The following is a 22,703-nucleotide window of genomic DNA, read 5'->3' as shown; positions in this document are numbered from 1 at the left end:
GAATTCCCACACCAGGAGGGCAGCTCTGGAGGGGCCGTGTGGCCGGGGCCGGGATGGACGGGGCCGTGTGGCCGGGGCCGGGATGGTCGGTGCCGGGATGGACAGGGCCAAGTGGCCGGGGCCGGGATGGCCGGGGCCGGGATGGACAGGGCCGTGTGGCCAGAGCAGTGTGGCCGGGGCCGGGATGGTCGGTGCCGGGATGGACGGGGCCGTGTGGCCGGGCCGTGTGGCCGGGGCCGGGATGGACGGGGCCGTGTGGCCGGGGCCGGGATGGTCGGTGCCGGGATGGACAGGGCCAAGTGGCCGGGGCCGGGATGGCCGGGGCCGGGATGGACGGGGCCGTGTGGCCGGGCCGTGTGGCCGGGGCCGGGATGGTCGGTGCCGGGATGGACGGGGCCATGGGGCCGGGGCCGTGTGGCCGGGGCCGGGATGGTCGGTGCCGGGATGGTTGGTGCCGGGATGGACAGAGCCGGGATGGACAGAGCCGGGATGGCAGGGGCCATGGGGCCGGGGCCGTGTGGCCGGGGCCGGGATGGCCGGGGCCGGGATGGCTGATGCCCGGATGGCGCGGGCAGGGCGGGGAGGGCCCGCGGGGAGCCGTGAGCTCGGCAAGCCTCGCTGTGCGTTCAGGGCACTTGTCCGGCCCGGACAGGGGGGTCCAGAATAACAGCAAATAAAAAGCCAGGGCAGGAGCCGCACGGCCCGGGCGCCTCTCCCCCGGGGCCGCGGGGAGGGAGGCCGCAGAGCTCTCTGCCTCCCCCCAGCGGCGGCACCGAGGCCCAGCGCCTCCTCCACGCTCACCAGCCAGCCGGGCCGAGCCGGGGTCCTCAGAACCCCAGCCAGAGGCTCCGCTCCACCGGCCCGGTGCCCCCAGGCCCACGCCCCGCTCAGGGGAGACGGGGAAGCGGCTGACAGGGTGCCATGGGGACTCTGCCGGCTCCCGGGCGTGGAGGGCACCTGTCCCATGGCTCAGCAGCCGCCCCGCCGGGTGCGCCCCTCGCCAGCCCCCCACGGCTGCCGGGGACGAGGAGGGCCCACATGTGGCCTGCTGGGGACGGCCACGGGGTGCTGGGCTGGGGACGGCCACGGGGTGCTGGGCTGGGGACGGCCACGGGGTGCTGGGCTGGGGACGCACAGGGGGGACGGCCACAGGGGGACGGCCACGGGGGGACAGCCACGAGGTGCTGGGCTGGGGATGCATCGGGGAGAAGAAAAGAGAAAAACAGTTCTGCCAGGTCACAGGACACGGTCACGTTTCCTGCGAATTTCAACGTTTTCCGAAACGTTTTCCTGGCATCGGCAGCCGCTGCGGCGGCGTGCGGGGAGGAGAGGGAACCGGCGTGCCGCATGGGGCTGGCGGGCGCTCCTCCCGCGGGCGCGCGGACAGGAAGCCGTGCCGGCCTGAGGGGCGGAGAGCCTAAGCCCTGGTCTCCCCGGGGGGAGATGGTGCGGGGAAGGGAGCGGCTGGCCCGCTGCCCGGCCCCTCCGGAGCTGCCGCTGAGCCGGGAGGATGAGAGGCCGGGACGCGGGGCGGGCGGCGGGTGCTGGCTTCGGAAGCTGCCGGAACAACGGGCCGGATCTTCAGCGCCGACTCCTGCGGGGGACCCTGTCACACGCGTGGGGGAGTCCCCGGCTCCAGGGTTTCAGACGCAGGACGCGAGGGTTTGCGTGTCTTGTCGTTAATCATCTGAGCACATTTTCTCCATCGATTTTTTTTTTTTTTTTAGAGAGAGCGGTAGGGCGGGGGCAGAGAGGAACATTGATGTGAGAGAGACGCATGCACCCCGGCCAGGGCCAGGGATGGAAGCTTGGGCAGGGAGAGCCCTGGACCCTGCGGTAAAAAGAAGGACATCCCCCCGGCCCCGCCCACTGAGGAGGGACGCTGTGGCCGGGGTGGGGCCGGGGCAGCCAGGCCCGTGCTCCCCTCCCACCGTGCGGGCTGCAGGCACCGGTCCTGTGTGCCGGGCGGGGTCAGAGACCCCCTCGGGAGGACGGACACCGACTGTGGCTCCAGCAGAGACCCGGCCGCTCCCCCAGGAAAGGGGCAGCCGCGCCCCCTCTTCTCTGACAGCATGGGGCCTGGGCAGCAAGCTGGTCCTGGGGTCACAGGTGCCCTTGTGACATCAGCGCCCCCTCCTCTGCCCCGGCCGGCTGGGCCAGGCCCCATGGAGCAGCAACCTGCGGGGACGGTAACATCGGAGCCTCTGCCCTCGGCCATGGGCAGCCGGTGCTGCCAGTGCTGTGTGAGCCGGGAGGCCACGGGGGCAGGGGGGGGGCCTGGGGACGCGCTGGGCTGGCTCTCATCCCGCTCTCCCCTCCCTCCTGCTCACAGAAGCCGGCCAAAGAGGAGAGGGTGGAGGAGGAGGAGAAACAGCCAAAGAGGAGGACGGTGAGGGGCCGGGCAGCAGGAGGCAATCGTGCCCCGGGGCCCTCAGCGCCGGGTGCGGGAGCGGAGGGCGGTCCCTGGTCCCGCAGCCATCCTCAGGCTGCTCTCCCGTCCCCACACCCGCCCCCTCCCGAGCCGGCCGGCCGAGGAGGGAGAGAGCACGGCGATCGGTGAAGGATGGGTGCCCCCGCCCGCAGGGAAGGCGGGCCCTGGGGCGCGGCGAGGGGACGGGGCGGCCGGGCCCGGAGGAGGCGGGGGCCGGGGGAGGGAGGGAGGCTGTGGCCAGGGAGGGGCGTCCGGCGGCCTCGCGGGCGACGATGCAGCGCCTCACCCTGGAGGGGACGCTGTGGGCCGGGCTTCTGGCCGGAGAGTGTCCCCACGGGCCCCGCGGAGCCGGGGGGCCGGGCGAGCGCCCCGTCTACCCGGAGGACGCCGCGGCTCCGAGCCGGCCGGGCCCCAGCCTGGGCGCCGGGGCGGGCGGGCGGGCGGCGGGGCGCTGACCGGCCTCCGCTCTGCCGGGCAGGAGCCCCCGGACCCGGACCTGAGGCGGCGGCGGGAGGCCAGCATCCGCCTCCAGGCCTGGTGGCGCGGCGCGCTGGTGCGGCGGACGCTGCTGGCGGCCGCGCTGCGGGCCTGGCTCCTGCAGCTGTGGTGGCGGCGGCTGCTGTGGCGGCGGCGCTGGGGCCTGCGGCGGCGGCTGGTGCACATCTACGCCCTGGAGGAGCTGGGCGCCGTGCGGCTGCAGTCCTGGTTCCGCATGTGGCAGTGCCAGCGCGGCTACTGCCGGACGCGCCGGGCCGTCTGCCTCTCCGAGGACCCCGAGAGCTGCTTCCACCTGCAGATCAAGGACCCCCTGGCTCCCCAGGACCCCCTGGCTCCCCAGGACCCCCTGGCTCCCCAGGACCCCCTGGCTCCCCAGGACCCCCTGGCTCCTCAGGGCCCACAGGCTCCCCAGGACCCGGAGGGTCCCCAGAACCCACAGGCTCCCCAGGACCCAGAGGGTCCCCAGGACCCACAGGCTCCCCAGGACCCACAGGCTCCCCAGGACCCACGGGCCCCGCCGGTGGGGCGCATGGGCACCAACAAAGACGTGCTGTTCTGCGTGGAGATCCTAACTGTGTAGGTGGCTCTGCGGCCCCAATAAACGTCTGACCGGGCCCGTGTGTCTCGGTGACTCCCAGGCCTCGGGAGCCCACGGCGCCAGGCCCGGCCCTCCTCTTGTGCCGGGCCCCCTCCCGGACCCGGACCCGGCACCACCGGCTGCTCTCAGACCGTGGCCCAGGGCGGGCGGGGCTCCGGACCCTGAAGCCTCGGCGCCTCCTGGGAGGCGTCCGGTGGTCCCGCTGCATGTCATCCTGCCGTCGGCAGGGGCTCCGGGCTCACAGGCACCGGCTCTCCGTCCCGCTGTGGCCGGCCCTCCGGGAGCAGGAGGCTGGCTCGGGGCCGGAGGAAGGAAGGCAGGAGGCTGGCGTGGTGCCGGCCCAGGCTCCCAGGCCTCTCTCTCCTCCGGAAGCAGTAGGGCCTCCCCCTCCCTCCTGAGGCCCCGTTCTCGGGGTGCTGCCCACAGACAGGGCTGCCCGAACTGGGCAGGACACCGTCTTGGGGGCAGTCACATCACGGGAGGCCCTGTCTCTGGCCACCGGCAATCTTGACTCCGTCCTACCTCAGCCTCCACTCCTGCGGGCTGTCTGTGGGGAAGGGCCGGGCCAATTCTCCCGCCAAACAACAGAAATCACTGAGGGAAGCCGGCTTCATGGGCCCTGCGGCCTGGCTCGGGGTGGGGCCCGGCTGGCAGGCTCCATCCCCCGTAGGGAGTGTGCAGGGGGCAGCCAATCGATGTTCGTCTCTCTCCCTCTCTCAAATCAATAAAAACTTTTTTGAAATTGTGTTGTTACTTTTTATTTACTTGTAAATCTTTAGTGTTGAAAGTGGTACATAGGCCTCCTTTCCCCACTGACCCCTTCGGGCCACCCTATTGTCTGCCACTGATTCTCATGCGCCGATGCAGCCCGCTCTCCGGTCCTCACGGGCCTCGCCCGTGTTCCACGCCCATCACGCCATATCCCCCCGCAGCCCGGTCCCCGCGTGGAGTCACCGTCTGCTGCGCGTCCCCTCGCCATGTCACCACCACGGCCCCTCCACCTGGCCGAACCCGGTCAGCTTCAGAGCTGCCCTGGCCGTGCGGCCGGCTGGTTAGAGCCCAAAGTTTGCAGGGGCGTTTTGTTTGTTTCTGCGTGTTTTTTTTGTTTTGTTTTGTTTTGTTTGTTTTAAGAACATTCTTTTTTTTATGTTTTTTTTTATTCATGTGTTTAGACTTAGGCTCTTTTTATTTTTTTTTAAATATATTTTATTGATTTTTTTACAGAGAGGAAGGGAAAGGGATAGAGAGCTAGAAACATCGATGAGAGAGAAACATCGACCAGCTGCCTCCTGCACACCCCCTACCGGGGATGTGCCCGCAACCAAGGTACATGCCCTTGACCGGAATCGAACGTGGGACCTTTCAGTCCACAGGCTAACGCTCTATCCACTGAGCCACACCGGTTTTGGCTGTGGGGGTTTTTTTTGAGAGAGAGAAAAGGAGGGGGAGAGGCCCCCAGGGGGACCTCTGCCCCCTCACAGGCCGCTGGTCAGTGCTTTGGGCCCTCTGGCCTTTCCTCCCCAGAGAGAACATCTAGGCCTCAGTGGGATTCCAGCTCCAGGCCAGAAAAGCAGCAAAAACCAGGCACTGCTGAGGTCAGGACCAGCTGCACTGAATAATGACCGGGTGCTAGCCAACCAAGTTTTCGGGTTCAGCCCTGGCCAGTGTGGCTCAGTGGATAGAACGTCGGCCTGCAGACTCCAGGGTCCTAGGTTCAATTCCGGTCAAGGGCCTGTACCTTGGTTGCGGGCACAACCCCAGTAGGAGGTGTGCGGGAGGCGGCTGATCGATGTTTCTCTCTCATCGATGTTTCTAACTCTATCCCTCTCTCTTCTTCACTGTGAAAAATCAATAAAATACATTAAAAACAAACAAAACAAAAAAAAGAACAGCAGGTCCCCTCGGTGCCGGCCGGGGAGGTGGACTCCTGGGGCCTCGGGAAGCGCCCCCCGGCATTGAGGGTCTCTGGGCCAGGCCGGGGGCCGGGGTGGGGGGTGATCCAGGCACACAGCCCTGCGGAGACCTGCCTGCCACCCCTTTCTCCTCTGACTCTAGTTCCAGGGAGACAACGTGGACGCAGAGGTGAGGAAGTACCTTAAAAGATACAAGCAAAGGAAAAACAAGGAAGAAAAAGGAATGAAGGGAGAGGACCCTCTGACCCCATCCAGCAGAGCGAAGGTCGGCCGTGGGGACCTCGGTGTGAGGGTGACTGGGACCCCCCCGCACCCTGTCTCGCCCAGTCACCCGGCCGCGATGGGACGTCCTCTCTGAGGCCACAGCATGGGGGGCTCGGGCACTGGTCCCCCACCAGGCTGCCCTGCGCTGGGGTGGTCCTCAGGGACAGCCGCACACACCGAGGAGGCCGGCCCCCGCTGCCGTCGTCCCACCCAGAGCGGACGCGCCCCTGGCTCCCCTCCTGGCGCCTGGGGGCTGAGAAAGGGGGGGCTGAAAAAGGGGGGTCTGAGAAAGGGGGGTCTGAGAAAGGAGGGCTGAGAAAGGGGGGCTGAGAAAGGGGGCTGAGAAAGGGGGCTGAGAAAGGGGGGCTGAGAAAGGGGGGGCTGAGAAAGGGGGTCTGAGAAAGGAGGGGCTGAAAAAGGGGGGTCTGAGAAAGGGGGGGCTGAGAAAGGAGGGGCTGAAAAAGGGGGGTCTGAGAAAGGGGGGGCTGAGAAAGGAGGGGCTGAAAAAGGGGGGTCTGAGAAAGGGGGGTCTGAGAAAGGGGGGTCTGAGAAAGGGGGGGCTGAAAAAGGGGGGCTGAGAAAGGGGGCTGAGAAAGGGGGGTCTGAGAGAGACTCGGAGAGTCACTGTAGGGAGGAGAGACCTGGCAGGGAGCAGAGTGGGGAGAGCTGTGCGGGGGGAGGCATGGCCAGGTGAAGGGGAGCCCACGGCCCACAGGGTGTGGGCGTGTGGGCAGGCGCGTGCCCCCGGGCTGAGGGGGGTGGGGAACGGGTCCCGAGTGTCCCTTCCTTGTCCTTCCCAGCCCTTTGGTCAAGACGAGAGAGCCAAGCAGATCCAGGCCTGGTGGCGGGGCACGCTGGTGCGCCGGACGCTGCTGCTGGCCGCGCTCAGCGCCTGCGTGGTCCAGCGCTGGTGGCGGCGGCTGCAGGCGCAGCTGCTGGAGGCGCGGCGCTGGGCGGCCCTGGAGGCCTACGCCCGGCAGAGGTGGGCGGCCGTGCGGCTGCAGGCCTGGGTCCGCATGTGGTGCGTCCGCCTGCGCTACTGCCGCCTGCTGCAGGCCGCCCGCGTCATCCAGGCCTACTGGCGCTGCCGCAGCTGCCAGACCACCGGCTTCTTCCGGGGCCGGTACGAGCTCACGGCCAACCAGCTGGAGCTGGAGCTGGAGATCTTCCTGGGGTCACAGATTTGCCGGATTACAGAGTGGATCCCCTTCCCAATAAAGAACTGACCAGGTCTGCTCCACCCCCGGGTCCCCGCGTCTCTCTCTCGCCCTTGGCGACGGCGTGGGTGGACATGGAAACCATTGTGCTTGAGAAACGTCACAGGATCTCACTTGCGTGTGGAGTGCAATGAACACACTAACCCGATGAGCAAGCCGGGCCCAGAGGCCTGGGAGCATGGACCAGATGGACGGATCTCAGGGGGGGGGGGGAAGGGGGTGTGGCGGGGGGGGGGGAGGTTAACCAAAGGTCGTACATGCCTACGTGCATAACCCATGGGCACGGAAAACAGTTTGGGGAAGGCCTGGCATGGGGCAGGGGGTGAGTGGAGGGGAACAGAAAAAAGGGGAAGTTACCAGTTACCCTGACAGTTCAAGGATATCCTATATAATAAAAGCCTGATATGCAAATTGCCCAAAGGGTGGAACAGCCAGTTGCTATGATGCACACTGACCACTGGGGGGCAGACACTCAGTGTAGGTGCTGCCCCCTGGTGGTCAGTGCTCAAGGTGTCCCGGACTACAAGGGGGTGCAGGCCGGGCTGAAAGACCCCTTTCCCTCCCCCAGTGCATGAATTTCAGGCACCAGGCCTCTAGTGTTGTCATAGATCCAAAAAGACAGACGGGCTCAGTGAAGGTCAAGATTGACCTTGTCAGGGAAGATACCGGCCTAGGACATGACTGCCCACCATCACTGCTCTGGGTTAAAGTTTTCATTTCAGACCATCCTTTGTGGTTACTTTAGTCCTTAGAGTTCTCAAGACCGCCACGCAGGCCTTCCCTGAGCTTGTCAGGTCAGCACGTGGCTCTTTCGTCCACAGTTTCATGAACCGATGAAAAGTTTTCTGTCGATAGTCCACACTCTTCGAAGGGGCTCAGTGTCATGACGGTTGCCTTTCTCCACAAGGTCAATGCCCTTAGTCACGATCCTGGCGGGACTAGCACTGACATGGGGAAGCACTGACGGAAATGTCTATCTTTTAAAAATATATTTTTTTTTATTGGTTTCAGAAAGAGAGAGAATCATCACTGAGAGAGAGAACCATTGACCCACTGCCTCCTGCATGCCCATAACCCGGGCATGTGCCCTGACTGGGAACTACCCGTGACCTCCTAGTTCATAGGTTGATGTTCAACCCCTGAGCCACAGCAGACAGGTGTAAATGTCTATCTCTCTCTATAAAAGCCTAATATGCTAAGTGTCTGACCATTCAACCATTCGACTTGTCAACCAGTCACTATGATGCCCACTGACCACCAGGGGGCAGGCACTCCTACTGGTAGGTTAGCTTGTTGCTCATCAGGACTGAGTGAAATGGGCCGGACACGCCCTGGAGCCCTCCCGCAGTTCCTCCCTCGGCTGGCCAACCTCCAGTAGCCACACCCAGGCCAATGGACCCCGCCGGTGCACCAATCGGTGCCCTGGGCCTCCAGTCATTAATAATAGCGTTGAATAGTTTGTCACATTGGAAATATCTGAATGGGTAAATCTTTAACCCTTTGGATAGGAATCTGCCTGGGTGTGGTAGAGAGCCTTATTCAGGGTGGATCTTCAATAGCCTTCTCTGGTTTACTGTTTTCTAGATTCATCTGGTCTCTGTTTCCTACAGGGTCCTGGGGGGCTGAAACCCGAATCGGGGGCGGACAGGAAGTGCCAGGTCTAAGAAGACACTGACGTGTCTGGAGATACCACGGCCGCGGCCCTCCCGCTCCCGTGGCTGGGTTCCATGGCCTGGTGGTGAGAACGGGAAGGGAGCCAGGGAGGCCCACGGCCACGGGCCCGTCATGTGGACAGCTGCACCGGAGGCCGGCGCTGTCCGCTCCCGGGAGCCGCCGGTCTGTTCCCGCAGATCACGGATCACGGGGCGGGGGAGGGGGCATTAGGGCGGAGACCAGCCCCGTGCCTCGTGGAGTTGGGGTGCTGTGCGGAAGGTATGTGGTGTCAGTCACACCTGGGCACAGGTCATTGGCCAGGACGGGCGTGGCTGCTGTGAGCGCCCGGAACCGCGGGCACCTGACCGGGAGACGCAGGCCCTCGGTGCTGCGCGGGGCCTCGGCCCCTGGGTGTGCGGCGCTGGCCCCCGGCTCGCCGGCTCCCTCGCTCCTGCTTCCTGCCGCTCGCCCTCCTGGACCCCCACACGCCCGGCCAGCGGTCAGCAACCTCACTCGTCACCGAGCCCAGTACCAACAGGACAGCGATGGACATGTCTCTGGAGAGCCACACTTTTTAAACTTAAACTTCTTTTTGCCGAAACAGGTTTGGCTCAGTGGATAGAGGGTCAGCCTGCAGACTCAAGGGTCCCGGGTTCGATTCTGGTCAAGGGCATGGACCTTGGTTGCGGGCACATCCCCAGTAGGGGGTGTGCAGGAGGCAGCTGGTCGATGTTTCTCTCTCATCAATGTTTCTAGCTCTCTGTCCCTCTTCCTTCCTCTCTGTAAAAAAATCAATAAAATATATGTTTAAAAATTTTTTAAAATTTAAAAAAAAAAAAAAAACTCTTCTCACGCCACTTCTTCCACATAGACTCGCCCAGCCGTGGTGTTTTGTGGAAGAGCCGCGGTGTGCCGACCGGCGGAGACAGACGGCCGCTGCTGTGCTTCCGGCTCTGCGGACCCCGGCTCTGCGGACCCCGGCTCTGGGACCCCGGCTCTGCGGACCCCGGCTCTGCGGACCCCGGCCCTGCGGACCCCGGCTCTGCGGATACCGGCTCTGGGACCCCCGGCTCTGCGGACCCCGGCTCTGCGGACCCCGGCTCTGCGGACCCCGGCTCTGCGGACCCCGGCTCTGCGGACCCCCGGCTCTGCGGACCCCGGCTCTGCGGACCCCGGCTCTGCGGACACCGGCTCTGCGGACACCCCGGGGCTTCTGCGGCTGGAAAAAGGGGGGCCCCGAGGCGTGGTTCCCGCAAATGACAAAACCACTGGTCCTCTCAGGGCGTCGTCAGAGCCACACACACACACACACACACACACACACACACCGGCGCCCAGGGGGAAGCAGACGCAGTGGCCCCACTCACTTTGGCCACAGGAAGGCCATCAGTGGCCCCGGAGGGAGCCCGGGGGGCGGTGTGAGGGGCCCGCAGGTGCCGTCTGTCCGCGGCCCGGGGGTAGCTCGGTGGGGTCACAGGCGCCGTCTGTCCGCGGCCCCGGGCCGGGTGTCGGGGAAGCAGACGGGGCTGGCTCTGCAGAAGGCAGGCTGCAGGGCTGGGGTCCTGCCCCTCGTGTCACAATGGGACTGTGAGCTCATGGCCCTCCCCCTCACAGGACCCAGCAGGCTCCGGGAGCAGGGAGACCAAAGCCAGGGAACCATCGGCAGGCCCCATGTCGCTCCATTTCTGTGTAAGAGACGCGGCCGGGCCTCGCGGGGCCCGGGTGGGGGAACCGCCGGACGGGAGCGATCTCGGGAAAAGAGGGGAGGTGAAGGCAGCGGAGGCCCCGAGAGAAGCCGCGTCTGACGCGTCCATGGGCTTCTCCCCTTTCATTCTGAGGACAGAAACATGGCCACCCCATCTACATTCAAGTCGTGGACGAGGAAATCATGCAGTACATAGTGTTACCGGAAGAAGAGGAGGAGCTGCCCCCCTGGCCGGTGGGTACATCCCCGCGGGTCCCATAGACCGAGCACCGCCTCCGGCCGCAGGTCTGGCTCCTCCCTGCTCCCTGCGCAGCGTGGGCCGCGGGTCTGGGTCTGACCGTGACGGGAAGCATGAATGGGGAGCCCGGCCGGCTGGCTCAGGGCTGGAGCACCGGCCTGTGAACCAGGAGGTCGTGGCTCAGCACCAGCAGAGCAGAGCTCAGTTCCCCCTCAGGGCCCAGGGCCGGTGGTGGGCTCGGCCCCCCGTGGGGGGCGTGTAGGAGGCAGCCGGTCAGTAATTCTCTCTCATCATTGCTCCTCCCTCTCCCTTCCTCTCTGCAATCAATAAAAATATATTGAGAGAGGGAGAGAGAGAAAGACAGAGGGAGAGAGAGGGAGACAGAGAAAGAGAGAGGGAGAGAGGAGGAGAGGGAGACGGAGACGGAGAGGGAGAGGGAGAGGGAGACCAGGGAGACCAGGGGCCTTGCAGCAGATCCTGGGCGGCGGGCCGGCCTCTGAGCGGTCTCTGCTCCCTGCCCAGCCCGGAGGCGGGCGGGCGGCCCGGAGGATCCAGGCCTGGTGGCGCGGCACGCTGGTGCGCCGGGCGCTGCTGCACGCCGCGCTGCGGGCCTGGCAGATCCAGTGCTGGTGGCGGCGGCGGCTGGAGGCGCGGCGGCGGCGGCGGCGGCGGGAGGCGCTGGTGAGCTTCGCGCTCCGGGAGCGGGCGGTGGTCAGGCTGCAGGCCCTGGTCCGCATGTGGCGCGTGCGCTGGCGCTACGCCCAGGTGCTCAGCGCCATCTACGTCATCCGGTGCCACTGGCGGAGCCACAGCTGCCGGACCTGCGCACTCCTGCGGGGCCACTGCGTGGCCACCGCCACCCACCTGCAGTTCCACATCGAGGTCACCGGCGCCCGAGGGGCGGGCGGCCCGGGCCCGGCCCCATAAAGGTCTGAGCCCAGCGGCCGTCTGTCTCGTGGTCACTCCCAGCGGAGAGGCTGGGCGCCGGCCGCCGCCACCTTTTCTTCCGGAAAACGGCCCCGCAAGCCCCCTGCGCCCCCGCCTCCGGCCCCTGCTCGGAACCAGCAAGGAGTGTGCGCTACCGACTCGGGCATCAGACGGAAACCGGGTCCCAACAGTGACAGGGCCAGTCCGGGCCCTGCCCTGCCCGCCCCGGGGGGGAGGGGCGCCCCTCCCGGAGCCGGGGGTCCTCTGCCCGGGAGGACGGGCCCTCTGTCCGCCTGGCGCCGGGAGAACCTAGGAAAGGGCCGCGCCCGCCGGCTCCGGGAGCGGGGACAGCGGGGCAGGGCCGGCGCTGGCCTCTGGGGCGGGGCACTGGGCATGCTGGCGGCAGGCGGGAACCCGGCGCTCGTAGGAAAGGAGTTCGAGGCCCTTCCCTTCCTCCGCACCCGCCCTCCCTCACCCGGACTCCCGCCCCGCGGGCGAGCAGCAAGCAGATTCCTCCTCAAACGCCTGCCCTTTCCCCCTTCTGGGTGGTCTCACCCTCGGCCGAGATGTCCCGCCCCATCTCCCGTCCTCATGTCTGCTGACCCTGGCGTGCTCCCGGCGCCCTTCCCGGTCACCGCCCGCAGCCCCGCTCCGTGGGCTGCGGTGTCGGCATCTGTGCCGTCCTACGGGCAGCGCCTGGGCACGCGGGCGGAGGAGGATGTAAGGGTGCCCAGTGCCTGGCTCCGTGGACGGAGCGTCGGCCCGCACGCTGAAGGGTTCCGGGTTCGGGTCCAGGCCAAGGGCATGTATCTCGGTGGCAGGCTCCATCCCAGCCCCGGCCAGGGCAGGTGCAGGAGGCAGCCAATCACTGTGTGTGTCTCACACCGACGTTTCTCTCTCTGTCCCCCCCCCCACTTCCACTCTCTCTAAAAAAAAAAAAAAAAAAAAAATCAATGGAAAAATATGAGGATTAACAGCAACAACGTGTGCCTAAAGAATTAACAGTGCAGCTAAAGAATTGAATTTTTAATTTTATTTCGTTTAAGTCTCCATAGCCACTAACCATTCCATCGGGCAGCGTGGCTCTCACCTTGCCATTCCCAACGCTTGCCCAGATGGCTCTTCCCAGAGCTGCATTCTCGGATTCCTTTCTTTCCTCCTTCCCGTTTACCTTTCAAATACCCCCACCAGGATGGAGAGTGGCACAGGAGCCACGGAATTGGGCAGAGCAGTTCCTCATGAAGCTAAAAGTAGGGTAACCCAGCCGGCATGGCTCAGCGGTTGAGCATCGTCAACCTATGAACCAGGAGGTCACGGTCCAGTCAAGGCACATGGCCGGGTTGTGAGCTTGGTTCCCCAGTAGGGGGCGTGCAGGAGGCATCGATCCATGATTCTCTCTCATCATTGATGCTTCTCTCTTCCATCCTCTCTGAATTCAATTTAAAAAATATTTTAAAACATAGAATTATCTGACCCAGCCATTCCACCTCTGGGCACATACCCTAAGCAGTGATCAGCAAACGTATTAGTCAACAGAGCCAAATACCAACAGGACAACAATTGAAAGTTGAGAGCCAAAACCCGGCTTCTGCGCATGGGCCACTACGTTTCCGTCCCACTGTATGTGTGCGCCCCCACGTGGTATTCTGTGGAAGAGCCACGCTCGGGGCCAAAGAGCCGTGTGTGGCTCTCGAGAACCACAGTTTGCCCCCCCATGGCCCTTAAGGACCTAACGCGGCGTCTCAGAGGTCTCCGAGGCCGTGCTCGCAGCAGCACGGACTCACACGCCTGGAGACGGCAGCGCCGTGTCCGTCCGCGGAGGGACGGTGGACAGAAAGCGGCCTCTGCACCGGCGGACGTGGCCGCCCGAGGAAGGCAGGGAGGGAGGGAGGCGGGCACAGACCGCAGTGGGATGAGCCGTGCAGACACTGCGCCCCGGGAACGGTCAGTCCCAGAAGGACACGCACTGGCGGGTCCCCCGCGTGAGGTGGTAATCTGTGGGTCTCCCAGGGAGAAGGCCGGTGGCGGCGGGGCCGGGAGCTGGGGCGGGGGCAGAGGGTGTTTAGTGGAGTGTCCGTGCTGCAGGACGAATAACCTGAGATGGATGGCACTGCTGATGTCCACAACCAAGTGGATCCGCCGATGCCCACGAGCTGTTTGCTTAAAATGGCTAAACTGGTAAACGTTGGGCAGCTCATGGGTTGAACATCGACCTATGAACCCAGGAGGTCAGGGTTCCATTCCGGGCCAGGGCACAGGCCTGGGTTGCAGGCTCGGTCCCCAGTTGGGGCGCGCACAGGAGGCAGCCAATCAGTGTTCTCTCTCATCATCGATGTTTCTCTCTCCTTCTCCCTCCCTCTCTTCTCTAAAAAATCAATGTAAAGCATATTTTTAAAAATGGTAAATGTTGCCAAAACCGGTTTGGCTCAATGGATAGAGCGTCGGTTTGGGGACTGAAGGGTCCCGGGTTCGATTTCGGTCAAGGGCATGTACCTTGGTTGTGGGCATATCCCCAGTAGGGGGTGTACAAGAGGCAGCTGATCGATGACTCTCTCTCATCGATGTTTCTAACTCTCTCTCTCCCTTCCTCTCTGTACAAAATCAATAAAATATATTATAAATAAATAAATAAAAATAAAAATGGTAAAGGTTATGCTATGTATATTTGACTACAACTTAGAAATAGTATATGTTAGCCGAAATCAGATTGGCTCAGTGGATAGAGCGTCGGCCTGTGGACTGAAAGGTCCTGGGTTCGATTCCAGTCAAGGGCATATACCTTGGTTGCAGGCACATCCCTGGTATGGGGTGTGCAGGAGGAAGCTGGTTGATGATTCTCTCTCATGGATGTTTCTAGTTCTCTATCCCTCTCCCTTCCTCTCTGTAAAAAATCAATAAAATATATTAAAAAAGAAAAGAGTCTACGTTAACGATTGTGGGGAGGTGAGTAAAAGATGGCACAGCCGAAACCAGTTTGGCTCAGTGGTAGAGCATCGGTCTGCGGACTGAAAGGTCCCAGGTTTGATTCCGGTCAGGGGCATGTACGTTGGTTGCAGGCACGTGCCCAATAGTGGGTGTGTAAGAGGCAGTTGGTCGATGTTTCTCTCTCATCAATGTTTCTAGCTCTCTCTCTCTCCCTCTCTGTGGAAAATCAATAAAATATATTAAAAAAAAAAAAAAAAAAAGTTGGCACGGGCTGTAAAATGACTGAACGTACCATCGGTACAGACCCCATGGGAGAGGGTGTCCCTGGTTGGCCCTGCCCAGGGCAGACATTGCTAATCAATCCCCGGCCCTGCTCCTCCAGCCCAGGCCCTCCATCCTTCTCCTCACCCAGGGCCCTGCGCCCCCCACCGCTGCCCGGGAGCTGCGTTAGGAGATGCCGGACGCCCTCCTGGAAACAAGCTGGGGATGCGGGCGTCACAGGTCCTGCGTCTGCTTTATTGGGAGAGGCGTGGACTGGTGTATTTTGCAAACCTGTGAGCCCAGCGAGATTTCGAGGTGGAGGTTCAGCTGGTCCTCCTTGATGTCGTAGTTGCCCTGGATGACGCCGCGGGTGTGGCAGTTGTGCCAGCGCCAGTACAGCTGGATGATGCGGGCGGCGTGCAGCAGGCGGCTGTAGCGCAGGCGGACGCGCCACATGCGGACCCAGGCCTGCAGCCGCACCGCCGCGCCCTCCCGCAGCACGTGCTCCCGCAGCGCCGCCCAGCGCTGTGCCTCCAGCAGCCGCGCCTGCAGCCGCCGCCACCAGCGCTGGATGACGCAGGCGCTGAGCGCGGCCAGCAGCAGCGCCCGGCGCACCAGCGTGCCCCGCCACCAGGCCTGGATGGCCACGGCCGCCGCCTCAGACCTCCCTGCCCCAGGGGTCACCCCCCGAGGTGTCGCCTTCGGAGATGATGTCGCCTTCGGAGATGATGTGGCTTTCGGAGATGATGTGGCTTTCGGAGATGATGTGGCTTTCGGAGATGATGTCGCTTTGGCTTTCGGAGATGATGTCGCTTTGGCTTTCGGAGATGATGTGGCTTTCGGAGATGCTGCTTTCCGAGATGTCAGTTCCTTGGGTGTCTTCTCCTGCGATGTCTCCTCTCCCCCAGGTGCCTCTGCCTTGGGTGCCTCTGCCTTGGGTGTCAATATGATCTTAACCTTCTTGGTGGGCTCTGAGGCAGCTTGTAGGGAAAGAAAACGGGACGCTTAGGAAACTCACGTTTCCGCCCTCCGGTGCGCCAGGAAAGCCCCCCTGATCCTCTAGCAACAGACACCCCTGCCCTGGATGGTGTGGCTCAATGGATAGAGCATCCTCCTGTAGACTGAAGGGTCCCGGGTTTGATTCCAGGCAAAGTCACAGGCGCGGTGTGAGGACTTAATCCCCAGTGTGCGGCTGCAGGAGGCAGCCGGCCACTGATTCTCATTGTTGACTAGTGGCCGGGCGCACAAAATTCGTGCACATTAAAAAGGGGATTCATGAGAGGAAATAATTTAATATTGGCTATTTGCCCTTTCTCTATAATGGAAGTGTCAGAGATGAAAGAAAATTAGTAAAACGTATATGAAAATCTGCCTCCTGACAGATTCTGGGGTGAGTCACGGGACCCAGAGTCAAGTCCCTGCCCACCTGTGGCGCCTCAAAATCATGCAAGACCTAAACCCAGCAGGCCCACCCCCATTGGGCGAGATCCGGACCTGACCAGCCCCATCCCCATCAAGCCCCACCAGGCAGGGGCACAGCCTCGGGGCCCCTGTCAAGGCCCACAGCATGGGTGGCACAGCCTGAGGTCTCCCAGTGCTGGGGTGGGGGTGTGGCCTGAGGTCCCCCGGCCCAGCACCAGGGCAGGGGGGCACACCTTGAGGTCCCCCGTCAAGCCCCGCTGGGTGAGGGGCCCAGGAACTAAGGCTGCGGGGGCATGACCTGAGGGCCCATGTCAAGCCCCACCGGGTGGGGGTGCGAGCTCGGGTCCCGGCCCCGCCCACCGCCAGGCAGCCTCAGGTCCCTGATGATCGCTCCTTAGGGCTCGTACAGGAACTCAGTCTTCGCGGTGGGCACCACATCTTTGTGATGGTGCGACGGTCAATTTGCATATTCCCTCTTTATTAGATAGGATGTTTCTATCTCTCTCCCCCCCGCCCCCACCACACTGGGTGCCAAGTCAACCCCACACTCGGCTTCCTGGGCTGTCCTAGGCCCTCAGACTTGGGGAGCCCCACCCAGGGGACCACGGGCAGTGCACCGCCCTCAGAGAAAGCTTGGTGGATCCCACAAAAGCTTAAGCACTCGGGACCTGGGGTGGATGGCCAGACCACCTCAGGTCTGCCCTGAATTACCCATGGTCAGGGGCTAGATGTTCCCAGCCCGCTCAGGCCTGTGCTTCTCCGGCCGCAGCTCGGGCGGCAGGAGAGATGAAAGGGGAGAGCCGTGATGTCATAAGGGCACCTATGACTCAGCGCAGGGCCCTTGAGGAAAACCTAGGGCGCTGTCCTTTCTCTCCTGGCCCAGGGGCCAGAGTGTTGCCTACAAAGGCCGCCCAAACGCTGACCCAGTGACACAAAGGTATATGTAATGATACTCACTGAAGCCTGGCTGGTATCCATCCCATGAGTTTCAATTCATTTAAGCAATGATATCCTATATAATAAAACCCTAATATGCAAATTGGCCAAATGGCGAACAACTGGTAGAATGTCTGGTCGCTATGACACACACTGACCACCAGGGGGCAGGCGCTCAATGCAGGAGCTGCACCCCCCTCCCCCCCCTCCCCCCGTCGGGGCCAGCAAGTGGGAAGCACCAGGCCACCAGCCAAGATGGGTGCCAACAGGGCCTCCCCCCACAACCCCACCCACTGGTTGCCCACAGATCAGCTCTGATCACCAGCCAGGCCTACGGACCCTACCTGTGCACAAATTTCGTGCACTGGGCCTCTGGTAGTGAATGGCAATGGCATGCTCTCTGTGTACTGAGATAGTCAGGTCAGCACAGGAAACCCGGCCCCTAGGAGACCTGGTCGGGGTTTTGGGCCATGGCACGGGCTGAGAAAGAACGCACACATAAAGGAGAGAGAGATGCAGAGAGAAAGTTTATTTTTACTTTCCCCAGAGGGAAAGGGCCAGTGCATTGCTACTCAATCAAAGGACAAAAAAAGCTGCTCTTCCCTTAAAAATTGTTTCTTTTTTTTTTTAATTTAATATATTTTATTGATTTTTACAGAGAAGAAGGGAGAGAGATAGAGAGCTAGAAACGTCGATGAGAGAGAAACATCGACCAGCTGCCTCTTGCACACCCCCTACCGGGGATGTGCCCGCAACCAACGTACATGCCCTTGACCAGAATCAAACCCGGGACCCTTCAGTCCGCAGACCGATGCTCTACCGCTGAGCCAAACCGGTTTCGGCTTAAAAATGCTTTCAATATATTTTTATTGATTCAGAGAGATGAAGGGAGAGGGAGGGAGAGGGAGAAACATCAATGATGAGAGAATCATTGATCGGCTGCATCCTGCCTGCCTGCTACTGATGATCACCAGGGAGCTTAGGGAGGCCTGCCGTGCTGCTGCAGATCAAAGGGTCCGGGGGCCCTGGGAATGCAAGTTTTGGGGGCCCCCCAACGGAATAGGCGGCGGCAGACTTGGCCAGCGACCGGGGGTTCCCACTCCCAAGGGAGCACCGATGGGCGGGCTGAGCTCGGACTCTCTTCCAGCAGCCTGTCCTCCCAAACAAAAGGTGGGAGAGCCCGCCAGCAGCTTCCATCGGCTCGGCCGTTAGCCGGCGAGAAGAGATGTTTGCGAGCGGAGAGTTAATTAACTCGTGTTTAATTGTCGCCGCTGGAAGGGAAAAAACCTGTGTCCGGGGAAAATAAACGTAACACCATGAGCCTTTCGGTGTGAGAGCGGCGCCAGGCGTGGACGGCGCTGGGAATGGAATCAATAGTCAATTACGGGCGGGCCAGATGGCTGCGAGGGCCCGGGCTCCGAACCGCCGGCAGATGTCGCCAATCGCGCTCAGCCGCCGCGGCAGAGGCAGGGCTGCCAACTGGGGAGGGAGGAGGGGCCCCCCCGGCTCGGCGTCTGCGGGACACCAGTGCCAGTGTTTGTGGAGAAGCTGAGGAAACACTCCCTCGCTGCGCCCTGGAGTGGGAGCTGCTAAGAGGTGGTGAGACTGTGGAGGAAAGATGTGTGGAACTAAAAAAATTTTTTAAAGGCTTAATTGGACAAAATGTATGAAAATATAAAGCACTTAAAGCTTATGGGGCCTGGCCAATGTGGCTCGGTGCTTGAGCATCGACCTGTGAACCAGGAGGTCATGATTCGATTCTCATTCAGGGCACAAGCCTGGGATGTGGGCTCCATCCCCAGTGGGGGGTGTGCAGGAGGCAGCCTATCCATGATTCTCTCTCATCACTGATGTTTCTCTCTCTCTCTTCCTCTACGTTCCTCTCTGAAACCAATAAAACACAATCTTCTTACCTAATAAAAGAAACATGCAAATTAACCACCACTACACTACACCCACAGCCAATCATAGTGAGTATGCAAATTAACCCAACAAAGATGGGGGTTAATTTGCATATGCAGGTTTGGAGCAGCCAGGAGGGGCATGATACCTGCTATGAGGGGAAGGGGGACAGAGGGAACTAACTACAGGAGCCAGGCTCCACCTAGGAGGGCGGATCCCTGGCAACCATGCTGTCCCTGCCCTGACTACCCACCACCCACCACCCAACACCCTGGAGGCTTCCGTGACCCACAGCCTCGGGGCCCGCACCCCGCAGACCAAACCCGATCAATGCTCTGAGTTGGCCGGCGTGGCACGCTCCCACCAAGCCCAGTCTGCCAAGTCCCTCTCCTCCCACCACAGCCCCTGCCAGCCCCTCTGAGCGGGCACGGGGGGCGCTCGGTGCCCGCCAGGCCGGCCCCTGCCAGCTCCCCTGAGCCCATGGCGCTCGGGAGGGAGCGGCCCACAGACAGGCGGAGGGACCGCGTCACCGCTTTACTGGGAGGGGGATGCACTCGGACACGATGCAGGGCTCGGAGCCCAGCACGATCTCCAGCTCCAGGTGCAGCTGGTTGGCGGAGACCCGGTAGTGGCCCTTGATGAAGCCGCGGGCGCCACAGGCCCGGCAGCGCCAGTAGGCCTGGATGATGCGGGCGGCGTGCAGCAGGCGGCAGTAGCGCAGGCGGGTGCGCCACATGCGGACCCAGGCCTGCAGCCGCACGGCCGCCCACTCCTTGCGGGTGAAGGCCTCCAGCATGGCGCGCCGCCGGGCCTCCAGCGCCCGCAGGCGGGCCCGCTTCCACCAGCGCTGGATGGTGAGCGCGCCCAGCGCCGCGAACAGCAGCGAGCGCCGCACCAGGATGCCGCGCCACCACGCCTGGATCCGCACCGCCTCCGGGTCGCTGGGCGGCGGCCGCCTCGGGGGCGCTGGGCGCTTGTGAGAAAAGAAGAAAAGAGGCCGCTCAGAGCATGGCCCCCCCAATCCGGGGTTCCCCACGAAGGGACCCAGACTCCCTCCCTCCGGCCTCAGAAACTCTGACTGGACCAGAGCCAAGCAGGTGTCCTGTCCCGTCCTCCCTGGCTAAGGGACATGGACACTCTGACCGCTGGGCCTCAGGGTCCCCATCCATAAAATGGGGTCACACCTGCCCTGGTGGCCAGAATTTTTAAAAATATATATATATTTTATTGATTTTTTACAGAGAGGAAGGGAGAGAGAGAGTCAGAAACATCGATCAGCTGCCTCCTGCACACCCCCCACTGGGGATGTGCCCACAACCAAGGTACATGCCCTTGACCAGAATCAAACCTGGGACCTTTCAGTCCACAGGCTGACGCTCTATCCACTGAGCCAGTTTTACATGAATCTCGGCCAGCCGAGGGCAGGAGCACCACGCGCTGTCGGCCAAAGGGTTACTGTGTTTACCTGCCCAGGACCCGGGACCCGGGAGCCCTCCCTCCAGGCCCCACCCTCTCCTGCAGAAGCGGCATCTTTGGCTAATTCTGCCCTTTTGTCTTTGACCCAAACTCTAGTCCACGGCATGCTCTCTTCCCCCATGCTCTCTTTCCTCCAGCCCTGGCCAGTGGGCCTCAGTGGTTAGAGCATTGGCCTGTGCACCGAAGGGTGACGGGTTCGATTCCCGGTCAAGGGCACGTACCTGGATTGTGGATTTGCTCCCTGCCCCGGTCGGGGCATGTGCTAAAAACAACCAATGATTCTCTCTCTCTCTCTCTCTCTCTCTCTCTCTCCTCTCTCTCTCTCTCCCCATCTCTCCCTCTATCCCTCCTTCCCTCCCACGCTCTGAGCAGCCATGGGAAAGCACCCTCAGGTGAAGGTTAACCAAAAAGAAAGTTTCCTCCGCCCCCCGCCACGGCCAGTTTGACTCTCCTGCAGGCCCACCTCCCCACCTCCCCCTCCCCCTCACCTCCCCACCTCCCCCTCCCCTCACCTCCCCACCTCCCCCTCCCCCTCACCTTCCACCTCCCCCTCCCCCTCACCTCCCCACCTCCCCCTCCCCCTCACCTTCCACCTCCCCCTCCCCCTCACCTCCCCACCTCCCCCTCCCCCTCACCTCCCCACCTCCCCCTCCCCCTCACCTCCCCACCTCCCCCTCCCCCTCACCTCCCCACCTCCCCCTTTCCCTCACCTCCCCACCTCCCCCTCCCCCTCACCTCCCCACCTCCCCCTCACCCTCACCTCCCCACCTCCCCCTCCCCCTCACCTCCCCACCTCCCCCTTTCCCTCACCTCCCCACCTCCCCCTCCCCTCACCTCCCCACCTCCCCCTCACCCTCACCTCCCCACCTCCCCCTCCCCCTCACCTCCCCACCTCCCCCTCCCCCTCACCTCCCCACCTCCCCCTCACCCTCACCTCCCCACCTCCCCCTCACCCTCACCTCCCCACCTCCCCCTCCCCCTCACCTCCCCACCTCCCCCTCCCCCTCACCTCCCCATCTCCCCCTCCCCCTCACCTCCCCACCTCCCCCTCCCCCTCACCTCCCCATCTCCCCCTCCCCCTCACCTCCCCACCTCCCCCTCCCCCTCACCTCCCCACCTCCCCCTCCCCCTCACCTCCCCATCTCCCCCTCCCCCTCACCTTCCACCTCCTCCTCACCCTCAGCTACCCACCTCCTCCTAACGCGCGAGCAAACACACACACACACGCACACGCACACACACACGCACACAGGCCACAACCCTCCGCAGGCCCAGCTTCTGCTGTGGGCCACCCGTTCGCAGCCCGCCCGCCCCGCCCCGCCCGGTGGGTCTGGGGGAGCCATACTTCTCTGGGCTTTTCAGGAGCCTTGTCCACTTCCTCTGCCTCAACTGCATCCTCAGTGTCAGCCTGGAAAAGAGGCCGGAGGACAGAGGGGAGGAGTCTGTCCCTGTCCTCAGCTCCGGGCCGCAGGACACCGGCCACAGGCCCAGGGGCCCGGCCGGCCCAGGTCAGGGGCTGCAGGACACCGGCCACAGGCCCAGGTCAGGGGCCGCAGGACACCGGCCACAGGCCCAGGTCAGGGGCCGCAGGACACCGGCCACAGGCCCAGGTCAGGGGCCGCAGGACACCGGCCACAGGCCCAGGGGCCCGGCCGGCCCAGGTCAGGGGCCGCAGGACACCGGCCACAGGCCCAGGTCAGGGGCCGCAGGACACCGGCCACAGGCCCAGGTCAGGGGCCGCAGGACACCGGCCACAGGCCCAGGTCAGGGGCCGCAGGACACCGGCCACAGGCCCAGGTCAGGGGCCGCAGGACACGGGCCACAGGCCCAGGAGCCCGGCCGGGCTGGTCAGGGGCCTACCTCCGCCACCGCCACCTCAGCCGCCTCCGTCTCCCCTAGGGCTGGCGATGGGGGCGAGCCCGGCGGCGCCCACAGCAGCTGAGGCTCGTCCTCAGCGTGCTGGTCCATGGTCTTCGGCTGGTCCACCTCCTGCAATCAGCATGTTCTCCCTTCACACCCCAGCCCCGGCTCCGGGCTCCCAGCGTCCTCGGGTGTCAGGCGCCCCCTCATCCTGGGGACCGCCCTAAAAGCCTGCGCCTGTCTCTTACCATGGGCCCCACATGGGTTGGGTGTAGATGGTTCAAATCCCCTCTGGTCTGTTCCTCTCTAGCCGCGGGCTGGGAAAGAGAGGGGGGAGACCTGTGATGTCACAAGGGAGCTGTGACTCAGGAGCCAGGACGGCTCCCGATGCTGAGCCCCCTCCGAGGAGGAGACACAGGCCTCTCCGTTCTCTCCTGCGGAAGTGGCCAAGCCCGGACTGTAAAGCCAGACTCCAGG

The 22,703-nt window shown here is 63.3% G+C and overlaps 5 protein-coding genes across 6 annotated transcripts; 3 read left to right on the top strand and 2 right to left on the bottom strand.

The window, feature by feature from the left end:
• The first annotated feature begins 2,081 nt into the window (after positions 1-2,081).
• LOC311631807 (IQ domain-containing protein F5-like) lies at positions 2,082-7,106 on the top strand. Of its 2 annotated transcripts, XM_084902362.1 has the most exons (4): positions 2,082-2,243; positions 2,333-2,389; positions 5,583-5,705; positions 6,505-7,106. In XM_084902362.1, the coding sequence occupies exons 1-4, from the start codon at positions 2,166-2,168 to the stop codon at positions 6,928-6,930; spliced, it is 684 nt and encodes a 227-aa protein (XP_084758488.1). In that variant the 5' UTR covers positions 2,082-2,165; the 3' UTR covers positions 6,931-7,106. The 2 variants fall into 2 exon arrangements, with proteins under 2 accessions (XP_084758488.1, XP_084758489.1); XM_084902363.1 differs by lacking the exon at positions 2,333-2,389.
• LOC311632151 (uncharacterized protein) lies at positions 2,704-3,509 on the top strand (the record flags this gene model as incomplete). Its single annotated transcript, XM_084903278.1, has 2 exons — positions 2,704-2,736; positions 2,847-3,509. 2 exons carry the CDS (start codon positions 2,704-2,706, stop codon positions 3,507-3,509), a joined length of 696 nt encoding a protein of 231 aa, XP_084759404.1.
• A 3,139-nt stretch (positions 7,107-10,245) lies between the features above and the next one.
• On the top strand, positions 10,246-11,444 carry LOC311631525 (IQ domain-containing protein F2-like; the record flags this gene model as incomplete). Its single annotated transcript, XM_084901706.1, has 3 exons — positions 10,246-10,263; positions 10,418-10,513; positions 10,989-11,444. The coding sequence occupies 3 exons, from the start codon at positions 10,246-10,248 to the stop codon at positions 11,442-11,444; spliced, it is 570 nt and encodes a 189-aa protein (XP_084757832.1).
• Positions 11,445-14,864: 3,420 nt separating this feature from the next.
• LOC311631524 (IQ domain-containing protein F5-like) lies at positions 14,865-16,767 on the bottom strand (the record flags this gene model as incomplete). The annotated part of the gene is made up of 2 exons (XM_084901705.1): positions 14,865-15,610; positions 16,764-16,767. The coding sequence occupies 2 exons, from the start codon at positions 16,765-16,767 to the stop codon at positions 14,865-14,867; spliced, it is 750 nt and encodes a 249-aa protein (XP_084757831.1).
• A 2,640-nt stretch (positions 16,768-19,407) lies between these two features.
• Positions 19,408-22,334, bottom strand: IQCF1 (IQ motif containing F1; the record flags this gene model as incomplete). Its single annotated transcript, XM_084901699.1, has 3 exons — positions 19,408-19,863; positions 21,712-21,774; positions 22,227-22,334. The coding sequence occupies 3 exons, from the start codon at positions 22,332-22,334 to the stop codon at positions 19,417-19,419; spliced, it is 618 nt and encodes a 205-aa protein (XP_084757825.1). The 3' UTR covers positions 19,408-19,416.
• Positions 22,335-22,703: the final 369 nt, after the last annotated feature.

Source organism: Pipistrellus hanaki, assembly GCF_964339955.1.
Source record: "Pipistrellus hanaki genome assembly, chromosome: 13".
Taxonomy (NCBI): Eukaryota; Metazoa; Chordata; class Mammalia; order Chiroptera; family Vespertilionidae; genus Pipistrellus; species Pipistrellus hanaki.
This window is presented reverse-complemented; position numbering and strand designations above follow the sequence as displayed.

Excerpts from the sequence above, each read along its gene's own strand:
- LOC311631807 (XM_084902362.1), top strand. The coding sequence starts at position 2,166 with ATGGAGCAGCAACCTGCGGGGACGGTAACATCGGAGCCTCTGCCCTCG. Across the intron at positions 2,390-5,582 it reads AACAGCCAAAGAGGAGGACG|TTCCAGGGAGACAACGTGGA; the intron begins GTGAGGGGCCGG and ends CTCTGACTCTAG. Across the intron at positions 5,706-6,504 it reads CCCCATCCAGCAGAGCGAAG|CCCTTTGGTCAAGACGAGAG; the intron begins GTCGGCCGTGGG and ends TGTCCTTCCCAG.